The 20,349-nt window shown below is 35.4% G+C and overlaps 1 protein-coding gene and 1 pseudogene across 1 annotated transcript in view; one reads left to right on the plus strand and one right to left on the minus strand.

Annotated features, from left to right (window-relative positions):
- Nucleotides 1–20,349, minus strand: part of NWD2 (NACHT and WD repeat domain containing 2) — a 140,123-nt gene that overhangs the window by 81,768 nt on the left and 38,006 nt on the right. The window contains exon 2 of the mRNA XM_006918941.1: nucleotides 1,951–2,039. Within this exon, the coding sequence (XP_006919003.1) occupies nucleotides 1,951–2,039 (89 nt within the window). The remainder of the gene's footprint in view (nucleotides 1–1,950; nucleotides 2,040–20,349) is intronic.
- LOC112485557 lies at nucleotides 2,992–3,110 on the plus strand (annotated as a pseudogene).

Here is a 20,349-nt window from a genome sequence, read left to right on the forward strand (position 1 = left end):
AGGGTGGCCCTTAATCTTGGCCCATAAGGTCCCATAGGATATGACTTTGATGCCATCTTCTACAATTATTTCCCTTACTCATTCCACTCTACTCACACTGGGACTGTTTATCGTTCCTAGAGTATTCTAAACACTCCCACTTGAGACCCTTCTCCTGGTTGCCTGCACCTAGCATCTTCCTCCCTAAACGTCTGTGTGACTTGCTCTTCACTTTTTGCAGATCTCAAAGCCTGTCTTATCACTGACTACCCAGCATTCTCTACCTGCCTTCCTTATCCTGCTTTACTTTTCTTAAAAACACTTACTTAAAAAATGCATCTATTACCACTGGAATTTATCATTTATTGTGTGCCTCCCCCAACAATATTGGTTTGCTCCTGTATTCTCAGTACTTGGAATGTTTAATGGAGTGTGGTAGATGGTTAACAAATACTTCTTGAGTAAACTGGGTGAATTATTGTTAAGCACAGGATTATAGGGGCGCAAAGAGAAGGGAAAGGTACAAGGCATATTCTGGAAGAGACAGGGATCAGAGAAAGTTCCTTAAGCAAGTAATGTTTAGGTTGTGACTTCATTCATATGCTCATGCAGGCATTCATTCAACAGATTCTTATGGACTTTTCCTATGTGGTAAGCACTATTTTAGGACCAGGAATGTAGCTGTCATGAAGGCAGACAAGTCCTTGTTCTTGTGAAACTTACCATCTAGTGGAAGAAAGATAATAAGCAAGACAATACATGGGTAAACAAGAAAAACATCCCATATTGACACATAGGACACAAAGAACTAAAATAGGGTGATGTAAAAGAGAATGCCTAGATGGTAAACTTTCGATTGGGTCACTAGGGAAGCATCTTTAGGAGGTGATATTTCCATAGAAACCTGAAGGACAATAAGAAAGCGCCTATGTGAAGATGAGGAGGTGAGCACTGCTATAGAAAGAGAACACCCAGGACAAAATCTTTAAATGGGAATGGGTTTTGAAGTGTTCAAGGAACCAAATGGAAGACACATAGCTGCAGGGAAGAGGGCAAGGAGGAGAGGGACGTGACTTAAGATCAGATAGGAAGAGTTTTAAGGATGAGTAGGACTTAGGTGAAACAGGGGAAGAACCAGGCTGAAAAGCATTGTAGGTGGAGAAAACATAAGCAAAGGCAAGGAGGCATGAAATAAATTGGTATGTCTGAGTGACTCTAGGAAATTCATTTCTCCTGGGTTTACTACACAACCAAAGATGGAATCCACACTATTGTACGGGTAAATTGTTTTTTTTCATGAAGCTTTTGGCACCATATTTTGTTGCAGTTGAAAAGAGAACCATCTCTCTAGAAAACATATTTTCAGGAAGCTCTACAACCTATCAGAAAAGACCATAGTAAAAAATATATACATTCTTAGAAAGTTCAGTTATTATACATTTGAGCTCTCATTAAAGCTTAAAAGCTGGAAAGCAAATGCAACTGTGCATATTTTATTTTATTCTAAACACAACTTCAGACCTGTAAGCTGGTAAATGGTAAATCCATGAAATGCTCAGGAAAAAGGACATTCTGCAATGTGGCTGCTCAAAGAAAATAGTTATGAGAAAGCTGGTCCCAATTTTTAGATGCAAAACATTTCTAGAGACCGTAGCTTAAAGGCAGGTGCTCAGCAACCTTCACCTTTTTTGATAACAGCGGAGACTGTCAAAAAAGCAAATCAACATGGTTTGAAGAAAAAGACAAGCCAATAAGAGGCAGGATCCAAGAAACAGAGCATAAAAATGCAAAACATCAAAAATGACTCAATATTTTATCTCCATTTTCCAGTATTCCTTTTTACCCACACTTATAGAAATGAAAATTTTCAGAACTTAATATTTATCTCTTAAAACACTCAAGTTGTGACAAGAAACAAACATGAACATTAGCTATTTAGCTGACATAACTCAAAATGAAATTGACAGTTACCTGAAATTCTAATCCATAGTTTTCTCTGCAGAATTCTCTCAATTTAGGATACACATTTTCTCTTAGTGCCTGTCTTTCTGCTCCCGTGTCTGTAGAAAAACAACACATAGAAAGTGAGTTATGTCTATATATATGTGTGTGTGTGTGTGTGTGCGCGTATGGTAATAAATGAAAGCTTACAAATAAATATTAACATTAGTATAATCAACTTGGGGGGCTACATTGTGGAATGATGGGATGCTTGATCACTGCAGAAGACCTGTATTAATAGAGTGGGGGAGGAGAGATCCCTTTACTAGGCACACACGAGAAACCTGCAGGATGGATGGAAGCCCCACTGGTCAGTTCTGCATGCGCTGGCAGAGATAAGAATTCACAGTTGATTCTTTATACCCACCTAGATCCTCACGTGGAGCTCTTAAATAGCCACAGCCACAGTCTTTGGAAGAGGTAGAAGGGAAATTGTAAGGCCATTAGGTGTTTTAGACTCAGTAAGTATAAAAGTTTCAACATGCACACACATTTAGCTACTGACTTCCAGAAAATCCAGACTCTATCATCATTTCCATAGTAATTAGAAATACTATGACTTTTACAAAATCTAGTACAACATCCATGCAATCAGCACAACAACTAGGAGAGGCAAACTGTGGTGCAAACACCCCAAACTAGCAGATTCCACACACTGTAGATTTGATTGGCCAGTGGGTTAACGGAGTTTAAGATCTTCCACCTGGACTTTCCATTATATCAGAGAAGGGAATTATTTTATGAGTGCCATACTACATTTTTTAATTTTTAAAAATATTTTATTTTCCATGTCATTAAAAATATAAGAAGAAACAGAGAACCTGAAACCAAAACCATAGATTATGCATGTATTTAATGTTAAATGTTTTGCACAGAAAGGGATTCCTATGCTGGACAATGCTTTGTTTCAATGATGACACTGTAAGATTCTTACAGCAAAGAGTGGCTGTTCCCTGCCAAACTAACTTTAGTAAGAAATGAGAAACAGAGCTTTAAAAAATTAGGTTAATTGTCTATGGCCATACTACCCTGAACAAACCTAATCCCATCTGATCTCGGAAACTAAGCAGGGTCAAGCCTGGTTAGTACTTGCATGGGAGATCACCTAGGAAGACCAGGTGCTGTAGGTATAAAAACTAACTAACTAACTAACTAAGGAATCTTAAGCTGACAAGGTCCTTGCAATCTGTGAGGTCAACCAAGGGTTGCCTCGCTTAAAAAAAAAAAAAATTAGGTTAATGTGTTAACTTACAAAAAGTACCATTTGTTCAACATACCTCAATCCAAACCATAACTATGAAACATTTTCATACCACATTTATAACTAAGGAACCAATTTAAAAGAATTTCCTTATTATTCTCAAGCACATCTGTCCATGTAAATTCAACCATATGCTGTGTTGACCCACTTTATTTTCCTACTGTTCTCAAGTCTATTTTGAGATTCAAATAACCAGTCTTGAGAATCTGAAATGCAGCTGCAGCCTAACAGAGTGACAGGAACCAGTGTTTACATGGAAACCAAAGGTCTTCAATACAAGGTCTTCTAGATTATCCGTGATCCAAACAAATAGTATCTTTTCCCACTATAGATCCAACATGGACCTGTGTTGAAAAGGAGAGCAGGAGGACCAAGTGCACGAGTGGTACATTTGAGCAGCACCCATGTGCTGTTATGGCACTGGTGGAGGCAGTATGTTAAGCTTTTATATGATTTTATATAACTCATACAATCTTGGGATCAGATGTCCATCTCCCCTTGCCTTATTTTATGGGTTGAAAACACTAATGTCACAATAAAGCTGATAGTATTTGACCACACTCTCTAAAAGCCTACAGATGTTTAAACCCAAATAACAAAAATGTCGCTTTACAAATAAACAAATACTAGCAGGTATGGAAGTTGGAATATATTAAACAAAGATTATTAAGATATTCTAAAAAAAGCATCAAAATAATACATGAAAAAATTATAAAATGATATAAGGAGCAGAAATAATGTTTCCTAAAAATGTTACTGTGACTCTTATTACTAGGTACTGAGACCTGAACATTCAGTAGTAAGGAGGATAAGACAGAACTATAGTATCTAATTACTAACATTTACTGAGTACTTACTGTATAGTCCAATAGTGAGCTAAGTATTTCTACAAGTGTTATCTTCTTAGTCAATTCCGACAGTCATATGAAATAGGTATAATTATTATTCCTTATTTTTCATGAGAGAAAACTGAAATATAGAGAAGAGGCTTGCCCGAGATCATATGACAACTAAGTTGGAGAATCCAGATTTGAACCGAGAGCCACATGTCATAGTTTGCTCTAACCATGAAAAACACGTAACTGTGCAAAAAATTGATCTTTGAAAATGACGAATGCAGTAACTTCACAAAATGGTTAAAGGATGTTGAAGTCCTAACATTTATGAAACAAAAAAGTCTGAGTTATCCTTGATGTATCTGTCCCCTTCTATAATATACCCTTCAATAGCCGACCCGCCACCTATTTATGCAAATACTCTACCACTGAGCTATACCCACTCACCACCGAGTTCTAAAAAAATTCTGAATTAATTTACTCCTCTACACCTCTGGTGCAAGCCAAACTCATCTCTCATCTGGACTCCATTTCTTTGTTTGCATACTTGCCCCTTTTGGTCCATTTTCCACAAAGCAGCCATAGATCTTTTAAAAATGTAAATCAGATCACATCACTATCTTGTTTAAAATACTCTAGCAGCAATTCATGGATCTTGGAATGAAGTCCACACTCCTTTCCTTGAATGTTCTCCCTCTCCCTGAGCTCATTTCGTACCACTTTTCCAGTTCCTGTCTCTCCAGCAGCACTGGCATTCATTTGGTTCTGGGTTACACTCCCACTGTAGCCTTTGCTCTAGCTGTGACTTCCTCCTGGAATGCTTAGTCCTGTGATCATCTCGTGACATTTCCTGTCATTAAAGTGACAGCCTGAATGCCACCTCCTCAGAGAGCTCTTCTCTGAGAACCCCATCTACAGCACCACTCTACGTTACATCATCTTCTTTAAATTCTTTGCATGTTATTCATCGCTATTGTTGGTATTTATTTGTTTACTATCTGTCTTCTCCACTGCAATGTGAGCTCAAAGGGAGTCACATCCTCCTTTTGTCTCATTCACTGCTGCATCCTCAGTGATTACAGTTGCACTCAATTAAGGAATGAGTGAATGCAAAAACCCACACAGGCACCAGTGACAAAAATAAGCTGACAGGCAATGGATCTCTGCAATTACCTCCAGAAACAGAAAGGCTTCCTACATTACAATTTGTCCGTGGATAGATACAGAATCAAGACTATGGAATTCTGAGAAATAAAACCATGAGGTTTAGAAACTTAGTTTCATGAGTTGAGTGAAAACTGAAATATTGATTTCATTTCTGGTTTCTGTGTTTCTGGCAGAATACTAATACCTTTTACTAAGCTATGTTGAACCTTTCTAAAGATATGAAGGGAGCCTTTTCACATATCTGACAGGCATTCTGTGTTATTACTTATATTTCAAAAATGACTCAGATTTTCCTACATTTGTATTACTAGATGATGACAGGCTCTGGAAATGGAAAAGCAATTAGGGTCGAATGGGTTAATTATGAAGGGTGACAGATAAGCTGACTTCATTATAATAAAAAGCCTGATTCATACTAACAGCAAATCCGGATGTTGTCAATTAAAAAACATTAGAATGTCATGAACAGGAAAAATTAAGTCACAGAATGTCACACATAAACAGGGACCTCTTAAATTTAAGTGTGGATCAGAGACAAGGGATGTCATCATTTACCCTTTATACATAGTCACAGCATCCATTTGTGTCTGCCCAAATGCTCTGAGAAAAGGTGCATTAACACTTTGGAAGAACTATTGTGTTTTTAAAGAGTTGCTTTCTAAATAATTCTTCAATGATTTCAGAGTTAATGAAGGTCTCTGTGCAGTTTCAGAGTTACCCACAGGAAGAACATTAGTTGGGGGAGAGTTATTAATACCATTATCCTACTTCAAGAAAAGTTCAGATTAATTCTAAATTTTTGTTACAAATAAGAGTGCCAAAATGACCATGTTAGATTGGAACCTCTTACTGCCTCTACCTTACCGAAACTTCAGGCTGTGGACATTAGATTAAGTCATTTCCTCCTTGGCCAGTCAGAAAATTTACTTAGGATCTACCCACCACACAACCTCTACTGCAACTGTTGTTCCAGCTTGTTCTCCAGGTCTCTACACTTGCTCTTGTCTGGATTCCCCCTTATCTGGCCCCTTAGCCAGTGATTCATCTGGACATCCTATCTGGCTTTTATTGTTTTTGGTTGATTTCTCGTTTGGTGGCTTCCCAGAGGCTTTCTCCTCCGCATGCCCTCTAAGTCCTCTGTGCCCAACCAGCCACACTCACCCATCCTTATTTTAATATTGGCAAATCCTGTCAATTTGGCCACTCTCTATTTTTACTCTTACCATCTCTCAGCCCTGAGAGTCCAAAAGTCTCCTATTTGGGCAGTTTTGTTTCTCCTCATTGCAGTATTATGTTCCCCAGAGCTGCTGGAGATAAATCCCAAGACAAAACGAAAGTGAAACTAATTTGCTCATTAAAGACCTTGGCTGGCATCTTGTGGCCCAGAGGATAAAGGCCAGAATGTTTGGTACATGTGTCTTCTAGCTAAGGTCTGTCTTCTCCTGCTCTTCACCATGTACCCTCCAGAGTAGTTTTCAGATGTGACTTGAACCTGAACCATGTCTTTACTCATACTGCTTTCCATGCTGAGAATTCCCTATTGACTGCATCACCTTTGCTTAGCAGACTCCCACCCTTCTGAGTCCCAGTCAAAGGCAGCACAGAAATCAGAGCAGACACCAGCACAAAGTTAGTACTCAATAAAGGAATGAGCAAACAAATGTTATTAGAAGGAAAATATTAATTAAACCCAACTAAAGAACTAATTTGTCACCATAAAGCTAACATAAGTCAAAATCCAATGTCATTTTCAAGTAATAGTTGACTATGTTGATGGCATTAATAGTCATGTGTGAATCTGGGTAATGTTACAAAATACATGACAGGGCATGGCAGAGTAAGGAGCTTAGCAGATCCTCTTCCCAATAAGCAATAATAAAATTGGAAAAGGAAATTGTCAAAATAAGCATTTTAATGCAATGTAAATCAATCAAAGACCAAAGGCACAAACCAAACCAGGAAGTGATTTTTCATGAGAAATTTGGGTAAGAACAATGGAGTTTATGGGATTCTTGCCTGGGACTTCTCTGCCCACCCCATTTCTGAGAAGGCCAAGCTGTGAACATCAATGATTTCATTGCCAGAGAGGACTTGCTTGATTTGAAGCCGAGCGAGGGAAGACTCCAGGCCCATCAGTGTTGCTGGTAGCAGCAGTGATCTCAAAGGTAGAAAAATGGGAAGCCCAGTGACTTGAGTGTCCTGTGGCTTCATCCATATTCAAAAAGCCATCAAGAGCCTTGATAAGCTCTCTGCAAAATTTTAGCTGATGGGAAGGCTACCCATAGACACGAGAAAAGGCCTAGTGAACAGTAAAAGCTGGGACAGATTTAAACACTGGCTAAATTTTGCATGTGTTCCTCAATATGCACAACCCACTTGCAGACAGTGGAAACCTTACTGCCTTGAAAATTTGGAAAGAAATTCTGACAAATCACTAACACCAAGATTTGCAGACAAGTGGGTGACCCCTAGGAAGCCAGGCATCATCATTATCATCATCATCGAATAACTGGGCAGAGGCATTAGCAGCCCACACAACAGAAAACTGATTCCATAGACTTAGTCCATACAAGTTACTAAACAAAGCAAAAAACAAAACAAACAAATTTAAAAAGAGCACTCAGAGGTAAAAATCAGTTTTCAACAAAAATTATGAAATACACAAAGAAATAGACTGACAGACACATATTCAGGATAAATAAGTAGTCAATAGAAACAGGTCCTGCATGAGTTCATACGTTGGATTTAGCTGACAAAGACTTCAAAACGACTATTATAAACATATTCAAAGAACTTAAGGAAACTATGTTTTAAGATCAAAGAAAAATAAACACGTTTCCAGAAACCTGTGGGACGTTAATTGTAGTGATACATATGTAAGAGGAGTCCCAGAAAGAGAGGAGAAACAGAAAGAAGAAAAATATTCTGAAGAAATAATTGCCAAATGTCCCAAATTTAATGGAAAACATTAACCTACATATTCAAAAAGTTCAAAAGACCTGAGTAGGATAAACACTAAGAGATCCACACTTAGATATATAGTCAAAGAGTTGAAACCAAAGGAAAAAAAATCTTGAAAGTAGCAAAAGGAAAATAACTCATCAAACATCAAGGAACAGTACAATTAATGGCTGAATTCTCCTCATAAGGAATGGAAGACAGAAGGCAATAGAAAGTACTGAAAAACAACAACAACAACAACAACAACAACTAAGAATTCTATATCTAACAAAGCTATGTAAAAAAAGACCTAGAGGATATTATGCTAAATGAAATAAACCAACACAGAAAGACAATTATTATATGATTTCACTTATATGTAGAATCCAAAATAGTTAAACTAATAGAAGTAGAAAGTAGAATAGTGGTTGCCAGGGGCTAGAGAAAGGAGAAAGTGGGAAGATGTTGGCCAAAAGGTGCAAAGTTTCAGTGATACAAGATGAATAAGTTCTGAAAATCTGATATATATCAATGTGATCACATACACTCCTTGAAAAAACATAAGATTGTATAGAGCAATAATTACAACATTACATTTTTGTGTTTTAACACACACGGGTACATATATAACATATGACAACAACAACACAAAGGAGGAGGGAGAAACTGGAGCTACAGTGGTAGAAAGTATTATGTCTTACCAGAATTAAGTTAGTATTCATCTAAAGTGTAATCAATTAAGATATATTTTGTAATCTCTAGAACACTAAAAAACAAAAAACAAAAAAAACTAAACACAGAAAATGAAAATTAAACTGATACACTAAAATATCTATTTAACAAAGAAGAGAATGTGGGAACAAATGAAGAAAATGACATGAGATATGCAGAGAGGAAATAGCAAAAAGGCAGAAATACAACCAAACAATAATTACTTTAAGTAAGAATGGAATAAACACTCATATGGAAAAGAAGAGATTGTCAGAGCAGATAATGAAACAATACTCAACTATATGCTGTCTATATGTGACACTTTAGATTTAAAAATACAAATAAGTTGAAAGTAAAAGAATAGAAAAAGATAACATGCAAACAGTAACCAAAAGCAAATGGATATATATCAGACAACATAGTTTTTAAGAAACATTACTAGAGAAAAAAGAGCCATGATATAACAAATATATATATACTAATAAACAGAGGTCCAAAATATATAAGGCAAAAATTGACAGAAGGAAAAGAAGATATTCTAACAACAGCTGGTGATTTCTACAGCCTACTCAGTAATTGATGAAATAACTAAACAAAATCAAAATGGACATAGAAGACTTAAACAACACTATCAAACAACTAGACCTAACTAACATTTATAAAACAATTCACCCAAAGATAGCGACACACACATTCTTTTCTAGGACTCCTATGATAGATCATTTGCTAGACCAATTGTTCTACATTTAACAATATTGAAATCATAACAAGTATGATCTCCAACTATAATGGAATCAGCAATCAATACAAGGAATTTTGGGAAATCCTTAGATATTTGGAAACAACAATACACTTCAAACAATTCATGCATCAGAGAACAATATGCAAAAAGAAACAGAAGATGTTTTGAATTATGAAAACACATGTCAAAAGTTATAAAATGCAACTAAAGCAGTGGTTAGATAGAAATCTGTATCTTTAAACACCCATAGCAGAAATGAAAGGTCTCAAATCAGTAACTTAGGATTCTGAAACCTTATGAAACTAGAAAAGCAAACTCAACCCAAAGTAAGCTAAAAGAAGGAAATAAAGATTGGAATAAAAATCAATAAAATAGAAAACAGGGGGAAAAAACACAGAGAATAAAGTCAAAAGTTGGTTCTTTAAATGATCCATAAAATTTACAAACATTCAGCTAGGTTTACCAAGAAAAAAAGAGAGAAGACCAATGATAAGAATTAGAAATAAAAGAGGAACCACGTAGTGTGCTGATATTACAGAAGTTAAAAAAATAATTAAGATGTACTATGAACAGTAACTTTATTTCTAACAAATTAGAAAACCTGGATGAAATGACATTCTAAAAACACACAAATTACTGAAACTGACTCAGGAAGGAAAAGAAAATCTTAAAATATCTCTAACAAATAGAAGAAATGAATTATTTAAAATCTTCCCACAAAGAAAATCGCTAGCCCAGAGTATTTAACTAGTAAATTATATCAATATTCAAAGAAGAAACAATTTTTTATCCTTTCAGAAAATCGAGAAGGAACAATTCTCAACTCATTCTTTATATCTATATTATCCGAAACTCAAAGCCAGACAAAGGCATCAAAAGAAAAAGCACAAAACAAAAACTACAGAGTAAGTTTTTGAACACAGGTGCAAAAATTCTTAACAAAATACTAGCAAAACGAGTCCAGTAACATCTATACCATGACCAAATGGGATTCATTACAAGAATGAAAGATCCAACATTTGAAAATAAAGTAATGTAATATGCCATATTAACAGAGGATATAACCATGTGATCAATCTATAGATGCAGAAAAAAAATTTGATAAAGTCTAAACCCATTCAGGATTAAAAACTCAGCCACAGGAAACAGAAAGGAACTTCTTCACCCTGATGAAGGGCATGTACACAAAATCCTACAGTTTAGAACCATGCTTCATGGTGTAAGACTAAAGGTTTTCTACCTATGATCAGAACACTTTCTTGTCACTTCTTTTCAATATTTTACTGGAAGTCCTAGTTAGTGGAGTAAAGAAAAAATTAAAAAGTAAGGCATCTTGATTGGCAAGGAAAAAAATAAAACCATTTTTATTCTCTGATGACAAGATTTTGTATGTAGAAAATCCTGAGGAATCCAGAGAAAAAATACAGTAACTAATAAACCAGTTCAGCAAGGTTGTTGAATACACTATATAAAATTAATGGTATTGCATAATACAACAATCCAAAAATAAAATTAAAAAACAACTGCATTTACAATAGCAATAAATTAACCAAACACCAAAAAATATATTTAACAAAAGAAATGTAAGACATAGATTATAAACTATAAAACCTTGCTGAGAAAAGGAAATGCTAAAGGGAGAGAGAGATCTCATCTTCATGGACTGGAAGACTCAATATTGTCAGAAGGGAAATCCTTACCAGTTACAGGCTTGAGATTCTTTAAACTGATGTACAGATCCAACGCATTCCCTGTCAAAATCCCAGCACATTTTGCACTTTTTGAGCATCATTATTTAACAGGTGAAGCACACCTTGGCCAATCTTGCTCTTTACCTGCTAAGCTGGTATCGAAGAGAGAAGACAGTGCAGGGACTACATGTGGTTCAGGAACCAAACTCCCTAGGTCTGAATCCCAGCTCTTTCACGTACTAACTGTGTGATATCAGACAAATTACTAAATCTTTCTGGGTCTCAATTTTTTTATTCATTTGTTGCATAGAATTGAAATTACCAGTAACAACCTTATGAGGTGGTTGTGAAGATTAAATCCAGTCTTAAACAACACCTGTCGTATGGTAAATGCTCAATAAATGTTTGCAATTCTATTAAACATGGAGATCAAACATTTATTACATAATTTTTATTTATGATAATTCTCAGTACTGAAAGATTAATAGTAAAGTAGTTATAACAATCATGATATCTTGTCTCATGTTGTATTCCTTAAAATGATTAAATTTTCTAGTTATTTTCAAAGCTTTAGGGAGAACCACTAGTTAAACTATAAATTTCTTTATTTTTAAAAACATCAGTTTGTCAAAATACTCTCAAAAGTTTCCAGTAGGAATTCACTAACTGTATTATTTCTAAACTTTGATACATTTTAGAAAAGAGTAAATTAGAAAAGGTAATAATGCTACACTAATTTCTGGTAATATTGAGGAAAGAAACCTGTGCAAATATCACCCTAAAATAACTAAAATATGGCACAAAATATTTTAAGATATATATTTTTAAAATGTGTCACATAGCTTGACTAAAACTAAGTAATGCACAGAGGCCCAAAGTACAGTGAAAGCAAGAATCTCAGAAAATAAGGAATCCCTGAAGCCAGCTTTCGGTTATTTTCTGTTAAACCCAGGTGATCTCTAGTGTTGATTTTGTCTTCTGTGGGTGCACAGTAGATTGGAGATAAAGCATAAAGCCCCACTCAAAGTGATGAGTCTAACAGAAAAACCTTGCAAAAGGCTGTGACCCTAAAGAGCTATATTTTTATTATGAGGGTGAATCAGAAATAAATCTTCATCAGCAAGAAAACTTGCTGCCATAATATTTGTGTTAAGTGAAAGGAAAAAACAATCTCCTTGATATTTGTAATCACAAGCTGGATCTCTTGTAGGTTAGCAGTGCAAATTCACCCTATTAAGGCTGGGCGAATCTCAAGCCTATAATTTATATATATTCAAAAATAGTCATTTTTGATAGTGCCCCCTGATACATGAGAAGCATACTTTCTAACAATGCCTTAATGTATTTCTGCAAATTAAAATTTCCAAAGAATATTAAGCTTTCCTCCTCCCCACACAAATCAATAAACACAGGGAAATAAGGCACCATGAGTGAGAACCAGATGAAACAAACAGCTGAAACAGATGCACACGAGAACCATGGAATTATCTGGAATACAAAACAATTTTTTTAAAGGAATAAAAGAAGGCACTGAACAAAACAATAGAAATAAGAAACCAAGAAAAACAGTAAAGCAGATTCGAAAAAGAACCTAACAATACTTCTAAAAATTAAAAATATGTGTTTAAATTAAAACTCAAATAGTTATATAGCTGAAAAAGATAAGTGAACAGAAGAGGCAGATATGAATGTCAAAAAAACCCCTTAGATATTTCTTTGTGCTTCATTATAACAAAACATTTTTTTCAAAAATAGTTCATATTTATTACAAAATGATTCACAGTAAATGAAGTTACTGCAAAATTGGTGACTTTAGAATTTTCAGTTTCTTTGTAATTTTGAGAAGAATAAATTTCTTCAAATTAGCATAATTCATCTCTAATTATCCTCTTCCTTTCACATTAAAGTCTATTTAAAGAACACTCAGTAAGAACTATATGTGGCATCGCTCAGATCTACTCATTCAAATAATATATCATTTGAATTTCACACTCTACTAATATGACTTCATGCACATGTAGTTCTCAACAAGGGATTGCCACATTAAAATTTATAGGTTACTGTAGGGTTTCTTTCAAAATAAAAGACACACAAGGTGCAGCCCTACCCTTGGCACTCATAATATTTTTGGGCCAGACAGCAGTCAGCTAAAAATGGGATTCCCAGTAATGCATAGTAAGTTCTAGAATAGAAATATTAAAAAAATGCCACTTAAGCACAGAGAGAATATTTAATTTTGTTTGATGATCAGGGAGAGTTTAACAGAGAGGATGACAATTAACTTAGGACTTGAAATACAGACAAGATTTTCCCAGGTAGAAAAGAGGAAGTATCTTCTTGACGGGGTAGCAGCATGAGCAAAATGAAGGATTAAAAACTGCATGATGTATTTGAGGAACATCAAGTAATGCAGTTTTATTCCAGTACAATATATGGGGGTTATATTATAATTCATTCTTATAAGTCAAGTCTTTTGAGGTTTCTCTGTGTGCTGGAAATTGAGGGGTGAATGGCAATTCTTTCTCATAATCAAATGGGAAGGAAAATATTACATATAGAGGTACATACAGAACAAAAGCAATTCATCATACATTTCATACTAAAAAAATACATCTTTCACACCATGTCTGAAATTCAGCGCTCCCTTCACTGACAGTGTTCTACCTGCACCTGGCTGACCTGTCTGCTTTAGAGAAATTTATCAATCAGCCAGTCATCCATTTGCCCCAACTCCACTATGTACCCAGCACTCTGCTTGGTGTCAGGGAATCAAAGGAAACACTGCATGGTACCCAAAGCAAAGATACTTCTTTTTTAGAATCAAAGCTAAGGCACCTGTAGAAAACAGAAAATGATTCCATATTAAACTGAACGGAGTACATTCTAGACACAAGACTAATTTTGAGGTCCAAGTTGGAGAAGATTTTAAGGGAGCTATGACTTGAAAATTAGTAGAATTCAGAAAGAGTAGGGTAGAAAAGAGAACTTCCTTGATGCAGAAAAAGTCCTGGGGCTTATTATAGCAGGGTCAGTGAAGAACACTTCCTAATGGAACAGGGAAAACAAGGTAGGGTGCTGGGACCAAATGACTGAGGGTCTTGGAAATGAGAAGTCCGGATCTAACGAAGTGGGCAGTGATGACATGATAAATGTGATATTATGGAAAGGTACAAAGGGAAATGTTTCATATGGCAGATTTGACAAAGACACTGGAATAGAAAGAATCGCTTGGAAATAGCTGTAGTAATCCATGTATGAGGTAGAGAGAGCTTATACCCTGATTACAGCTCGTTCTTATGTAAAGTCAGGATGAAATGAGTCATCTAGGAGCAGGGACTGAGTGCTTGGGCTTGACGGAGGGTGTGGGTCCTATAAAAGCAGACAGTCCTAAAATTTCCATCCTAGGTTGTATCGTAGTCTTTAGTACTAAGGATTCCTCTGAAATAGCCTAACATCCCTGCCCGTTAGTGGTACACTGAAGACCAAACTGTCAAGGGCATAACACTAATTCCCAAACTGTTGTGTATGCCCTCTTCCACTGCTGTGTGGAAGCCCTGGGGACATTAGAGATTGTTTGTTACAACAAAATTGGAAGTTCTCACGCCTGTCTCATTGCATCAATTCTGCAGTTTCTTTCCATTACTTTCCCTCACCTGACAACTCAAAGAGCCTTGCTTTCTGTAAAGGTGTAAAGGGGAATGAGAGACTTCTTATGACTTGTGCAACTCTTGTGGCCTGTCTTCTGACATTTATCTGTAGTTCTTAACTGTGCTTTTGATCAGTTTAAAATACAGAAGAATGTTCACCGACAGGCCTCCTCTGGTTTTCTGAAGTCCAAATCTCTCTTTTTTTAAATACAGTGTTCCAGACTTAACATTTGTTGAGTATATCCAATAATACATGGTTTGCAACAGCTGGTAGAAATAATAATAGATGAAGTGTCTTCCACATTAATAAGAAAGCACTTTAAATCCTTAACATTGTTAATAAAAGCAAATACTCATTCTTCACATAAATTTCTTTCACTAGACACTATGAATACAAATAAACATACAATCTACTATCTGGTTACAAAATAAACTAAATGTACAAATATATAAGAGATATGTACTAAAGGGAATTGATACTGTACACACACAATATACTGTACACACACAGCTGGAGAGAAAGGTACTTAATCCATTTTGACAACTTATGAAATACCAAAGTGATAAACTTTTATATGTCATAGTTGATGTTCATTAACAATTGGCAAATAGGAAGACCATAAATCTTCATGAAGACATCAAATAAGTATTATAATAGTTGCCATTAATGACTGCTTTTAGAAGCAAACATCAATTCGTGAGATACCACTAATGAATTAAATTAGCAAATATGTATTAACATCTAAGGAGCAAAGAAACATTGATAGAAATATCTAATAATCAAGAAAGCATGTTATGTTAAAAGTTAATGGTTACAGATATCTATATATAGAGAGAGGTATAGATATAGATATATAAAGAGAAACAGAGAGATTTTGATTGAATTTCGACTTATAGATCCATATGGAAATTGAGGAAAATAAAACAACAAATATGACTTCTTCAAAGAAACCGTTTTGTTGAAAGAGGCAGAGTTAACATTAGTCCCAGAGCTAGCCTACTGACAACTGATTAGACACTGACCAGTATCAACTGGCCATTTGAAAAAAAACATGTTCAGAAATAGATTTAATCTGCTTAATACGCATAGATATTTTAGAGAACGCAGTTTGGATCTTCATGTATGTCAGGATACCTTATTGTCCTGACACCTGCTTGGATGGGAGCTTAGGGCAGGAGGTGAGCCAGGTAAGGCTTACTGGCCTCAGTTCTCTGCATAAATATTTGGCACTGGCAATGCATCTTCTAAGGGAATGCACCTCACAGATCCAGCTCCAGGGAGAAGTCATCCAATGTACTAAGGTATGTACAAATGTATTCCCTTTGAAATATTTGAAGATAGTTATATCTGATCTTTAGCAACATTTTAAAAAATTAATGCTGTGTGCTCCTGCTCAGGTAATTAACCCAGTCAAATTGATCCTCAGTTTGAAGTGCTTCAGTATTTAGGAGTCTGTGCACATTCAAACATTTCCCATGTTTTCAAGAAATGACATAATTCTAGAAGAGAGTTTAAGATGCTTCCTATACCAAAGGTATATGGTAGACGGTGTGTTATGTTTTGAGATAAGCTTAAATACCTTGATCATTATATATTAATGAATGTTTATCTGATCTCATCACAAAAAAGGTGAGTTATCTGAGTCATATCACAGCATATGAAGAACATTAACAGAGTTTTATACAGAGGAAAACAGCAAAAGCAGTTTTACATAGAAGAAAACAATTTTAGTAAAGTTATCCTCTAACTCTAATGAATTTATAAATAATATATTATTATTAGTGTGAACTTATAAAGACTACTCACAGTTAAGGCTGTAAAGATTTCCTTTTAATCCATTAAAGGATGTTTTCACTTTACTTTTTCCTAAAGTATCAATACTGAGCGTTATAAAAATACTTTTAGCATTTGCTTTCAAATAAAATATTCAACACTCAATGCTTTCATGGAACATTTTCCCTTAAAAATCCATTATATGGAAAGTAAATATCTGTGTGGAGCCCAATTGACTGATGTAATTAAAATTAAATTTACGAAAAGGAGATTTTTATCAGCCATAACATGCAATTCAATGAAGCTGCTAAATCATTGGGGATTTTTTCCTATATAATCTTCTCTGGGTTGAACGAAATGTTGCATTTAAGGTATTTTTTAATTCTCACAGCAATTCTTAGATTGGACTATTATTTTTGTTATGGGAACTTAATTTATGGTTATTTAGGGTACTAAATAATGCAAGAAAATCTGCATGATATGAAGGTAAGAATTCAGCCATATTTAGTTATTTTTAAATTGCTCAACTAACTACTCAGGGAAGGCCTGCTAACAAGTCTGGCTATCGAGGTAGCACGCCCTGGGTTGATTTTGGCCTCTGAAGGAGAAGGCTAAATTCAGGCCTTTGGTCAAAGAATCCTTGTGATCCCTTTTAGGTTTGCTCTCAGCATTCTAGAACAGACAGAACTGCATATTTTAACAAGCCTGATTAAACCAAAATCTTGTCGTTATATTCCTTATCTTTAGGACTCCTAACTCTTGCTCTTAGAACTGCTTCTTTCTGAAACAATAGCACAACCACTTCTAGATTACACTCAAAAGCTAATCTAGTAAGTCAAAAATTTATCCTGGGTGTGAAGAGTGAAAATGGTGGCTCTTCATATCAAATATTCTTGCCTTTTCATGACAAGTGTTATAAGAAACTACTGGATTCTTCCGCCTTCACTTTTGTCACTTTCCTCCTTGCTCTCTACGCTCTATTTCCAATTTTCCAATGTGCCATGCGTTTTCTCATGCTGTTTGCACATGCCTGTAATCTAACTCCTGCATAGCCCCTTTAGCCTAACTCACTCCTGCTTCTTCTTTAGATATCAGCTTAAAGGCAACTTCTTCCAGAAGGCCTTCTCTGACTACCTACATATCCCCAGAAGGTCTAAGTTATGTCTGCTCGCTATACACTCCTGTACCACTCTGCACTTGTGATTCATAATATTCGAATCACTAATAACCACTAAGGATTGCCTTCAACTCTGGACTGAAGCTCCTCAGGGCAGGAACCATATCTATCTTGTTTGGGGCTGTATTCCCATTGCCTGGCACATTGGAGAAGCTCAGTAAATATTTTTTTAACACAGTAAATGAATAATAATTACTGGTTTATGTGTCAGTCTCCCATACTGTGATTTCTGCATGTTTTATTCATCTTGGTACCCTCTATGTCTAGCCCAGTAATTGGTACAACATAAGCCCTTAATAAATGCTGACTGAATTTGTTTCCGAAATGATGTTTATTGAACTTAACAAGGACAGTTTCCTCCTCTCTTAGCTTATTTGTAACTACAAAAAAGGAATTTAAAAAAAATGGTTGGACTATTAGGGAGAAAGGTAGGGAGCCAATGGAAGAGAAGCAGAAATAACAGCCTTAGAAGATTATACTGATGTGAAAATGAAAAATGAATTGCTCATTCAACCTTGAACAGGGTACCTATGCATGTGGCTAAACCCAAACTTTTTTTTTTTAAATGAGCATTAAAACATTTGCTAATAACCGGTTGCTTGGAACTAACCTATGATGGAAAACATCAGAATGCCGGTTGCCTGTGGGGGTGGGGACAAGGGCTGACTGGGAAGGGACACGAGGGAACTTTCAGGGGATGAAGATGTCGTATATTTAGTTTAAGGCGTCTTCTATTGGCATTTGTCAAAACTTGGCAAATGGAGCACTTAGGATTTGTACATTTCATGGCATGTAAATTTCACCTAAAAAAAATCCTCCCAAAATCTGTCAACAAATATTGAACTCTATTAAATGATGTGCCTGATATGATATGTTAAGGGTGGAGAATACTGATGATTGCAATTTACTTTGACGTGCATATGATAAAAAAGGCTGATGGAGAAACAATAAAGCAAATACATAAAATATTAATTGTGGAATCTAGGTGGTATTTGATTGTTTACTATACAATTCTCTCAACATTACTGTATGTTTGAATATTGTCATTAAAGAATGTTGGGGGAAAATGGTCACTTGGCCTCATTTTGATGCACGTATATTAGTGACCAAAAGTTAAGTACTGAGTTATCCCCAGATAGTTCTTCAGTTATGCAAAGTCAGAAACTGAGATCATGAATGAAGGGTTAGGATGGCATAATGAAGAAATTCTAAACATCTCAGGAAAATGGGAAAAGTTCTCATTTGTGATTGATTGACTCATTCATTCATTGAATGAATATTTATGGAACTCTTAGTATGTAACAGAAGCTGTTTTAGGACTGCTGAGGATTGCTGATGATGACTCATGAAAAAGTACAGATGTTATGTGGAAATTTCCAATTTATATCATCCAAAGCTAGATTACCCAGGGTAATAAAATTGGAATACTGCAACCATGTTGAAGGTAGTTGTCCAGAAGTCCATCAATATTTAGGCAACAACTTGAATTCTAGGTTAAGAGAGTCATTACAAAAAGTCTTTGGAAACCTCAGGGATTAAAATGAAAATAAGGCGAATCTAAAATACAATATAAGGCATGTGTGGAATTAACAAACGACATAAAAAACCAATTACTAATAATTCAGCACAATTTTATAATCTTTTTTTCTCTAGAACTCATTTTTATTTAAATAACCAACAAATATGATTCATCCGGTTTGATCATGCCCATTCCTTTATGTTCCTAACAACAGAGTTCAGTTAATCCCGTGAAAACCAACCACTAATTTAGTTCTATTGTTTAGTGTTGTGTAACAAATGAAAATGGGCAGCTCATAGCAATTTCAACTTTTCTGCAAATTCTGCTGCTGTGCATGTGGACTCTGCCAGAGAAGGCAGAAGAGAGTCCGATGCCTGAATTCTATGCCAGAATAGAACCACTAAACCTCCATGGAAATAATGAATGGCTGATTAAATTTCTGCACATGCTATCCTGAAAAATTAATACATAAATTAGGTTGACAATTAGAAATACTATAAATAACATGTTTAATTTGATAGCTTGGCTATTGTAATAAATTTAACAACTGTTTCTCACGGTTGCTACATTCATTTTCACCTTGAGGTTAAGTGATACCGGCTAAAGTGATCTGGCAACAAGAGGCATTTGCAGAAGGCTAAAATGTGTGAAATTAATTTTCCTGGTACTGACTTTATTTCTGTGGACATAAAGGATGCCCATAAAAAATTTCACACTAGAAAATATCCTATCTTCTTTACACAGATTTTTTTCTTTCAGTGACATTAAACTAAGTTAAGCTTTGTGAGAATATAAGCAGTAGACATTTATATTCAACTAACATTTATTAAGACCTCCTCAGTAACTGCTGCAGTTACTGACAGACACTGTTTCTCTAAACCTTACAGTAACCATGTGAATATTA

This window comes from Pteropus alecto, unplaced genomic scaffold, assembly GCF_000325575.1.
Source record: "Pteropus alecto unplaced genomic scaffold, ASM32557v1 scaffold5, whole genome shotgun sequence".
Lineage (NCBI taxonomy): Eukaryota > Metazoa > Chordata > Mammalia > Chiroptera > Pteropodidae > Pteropus > Pteropus alecto.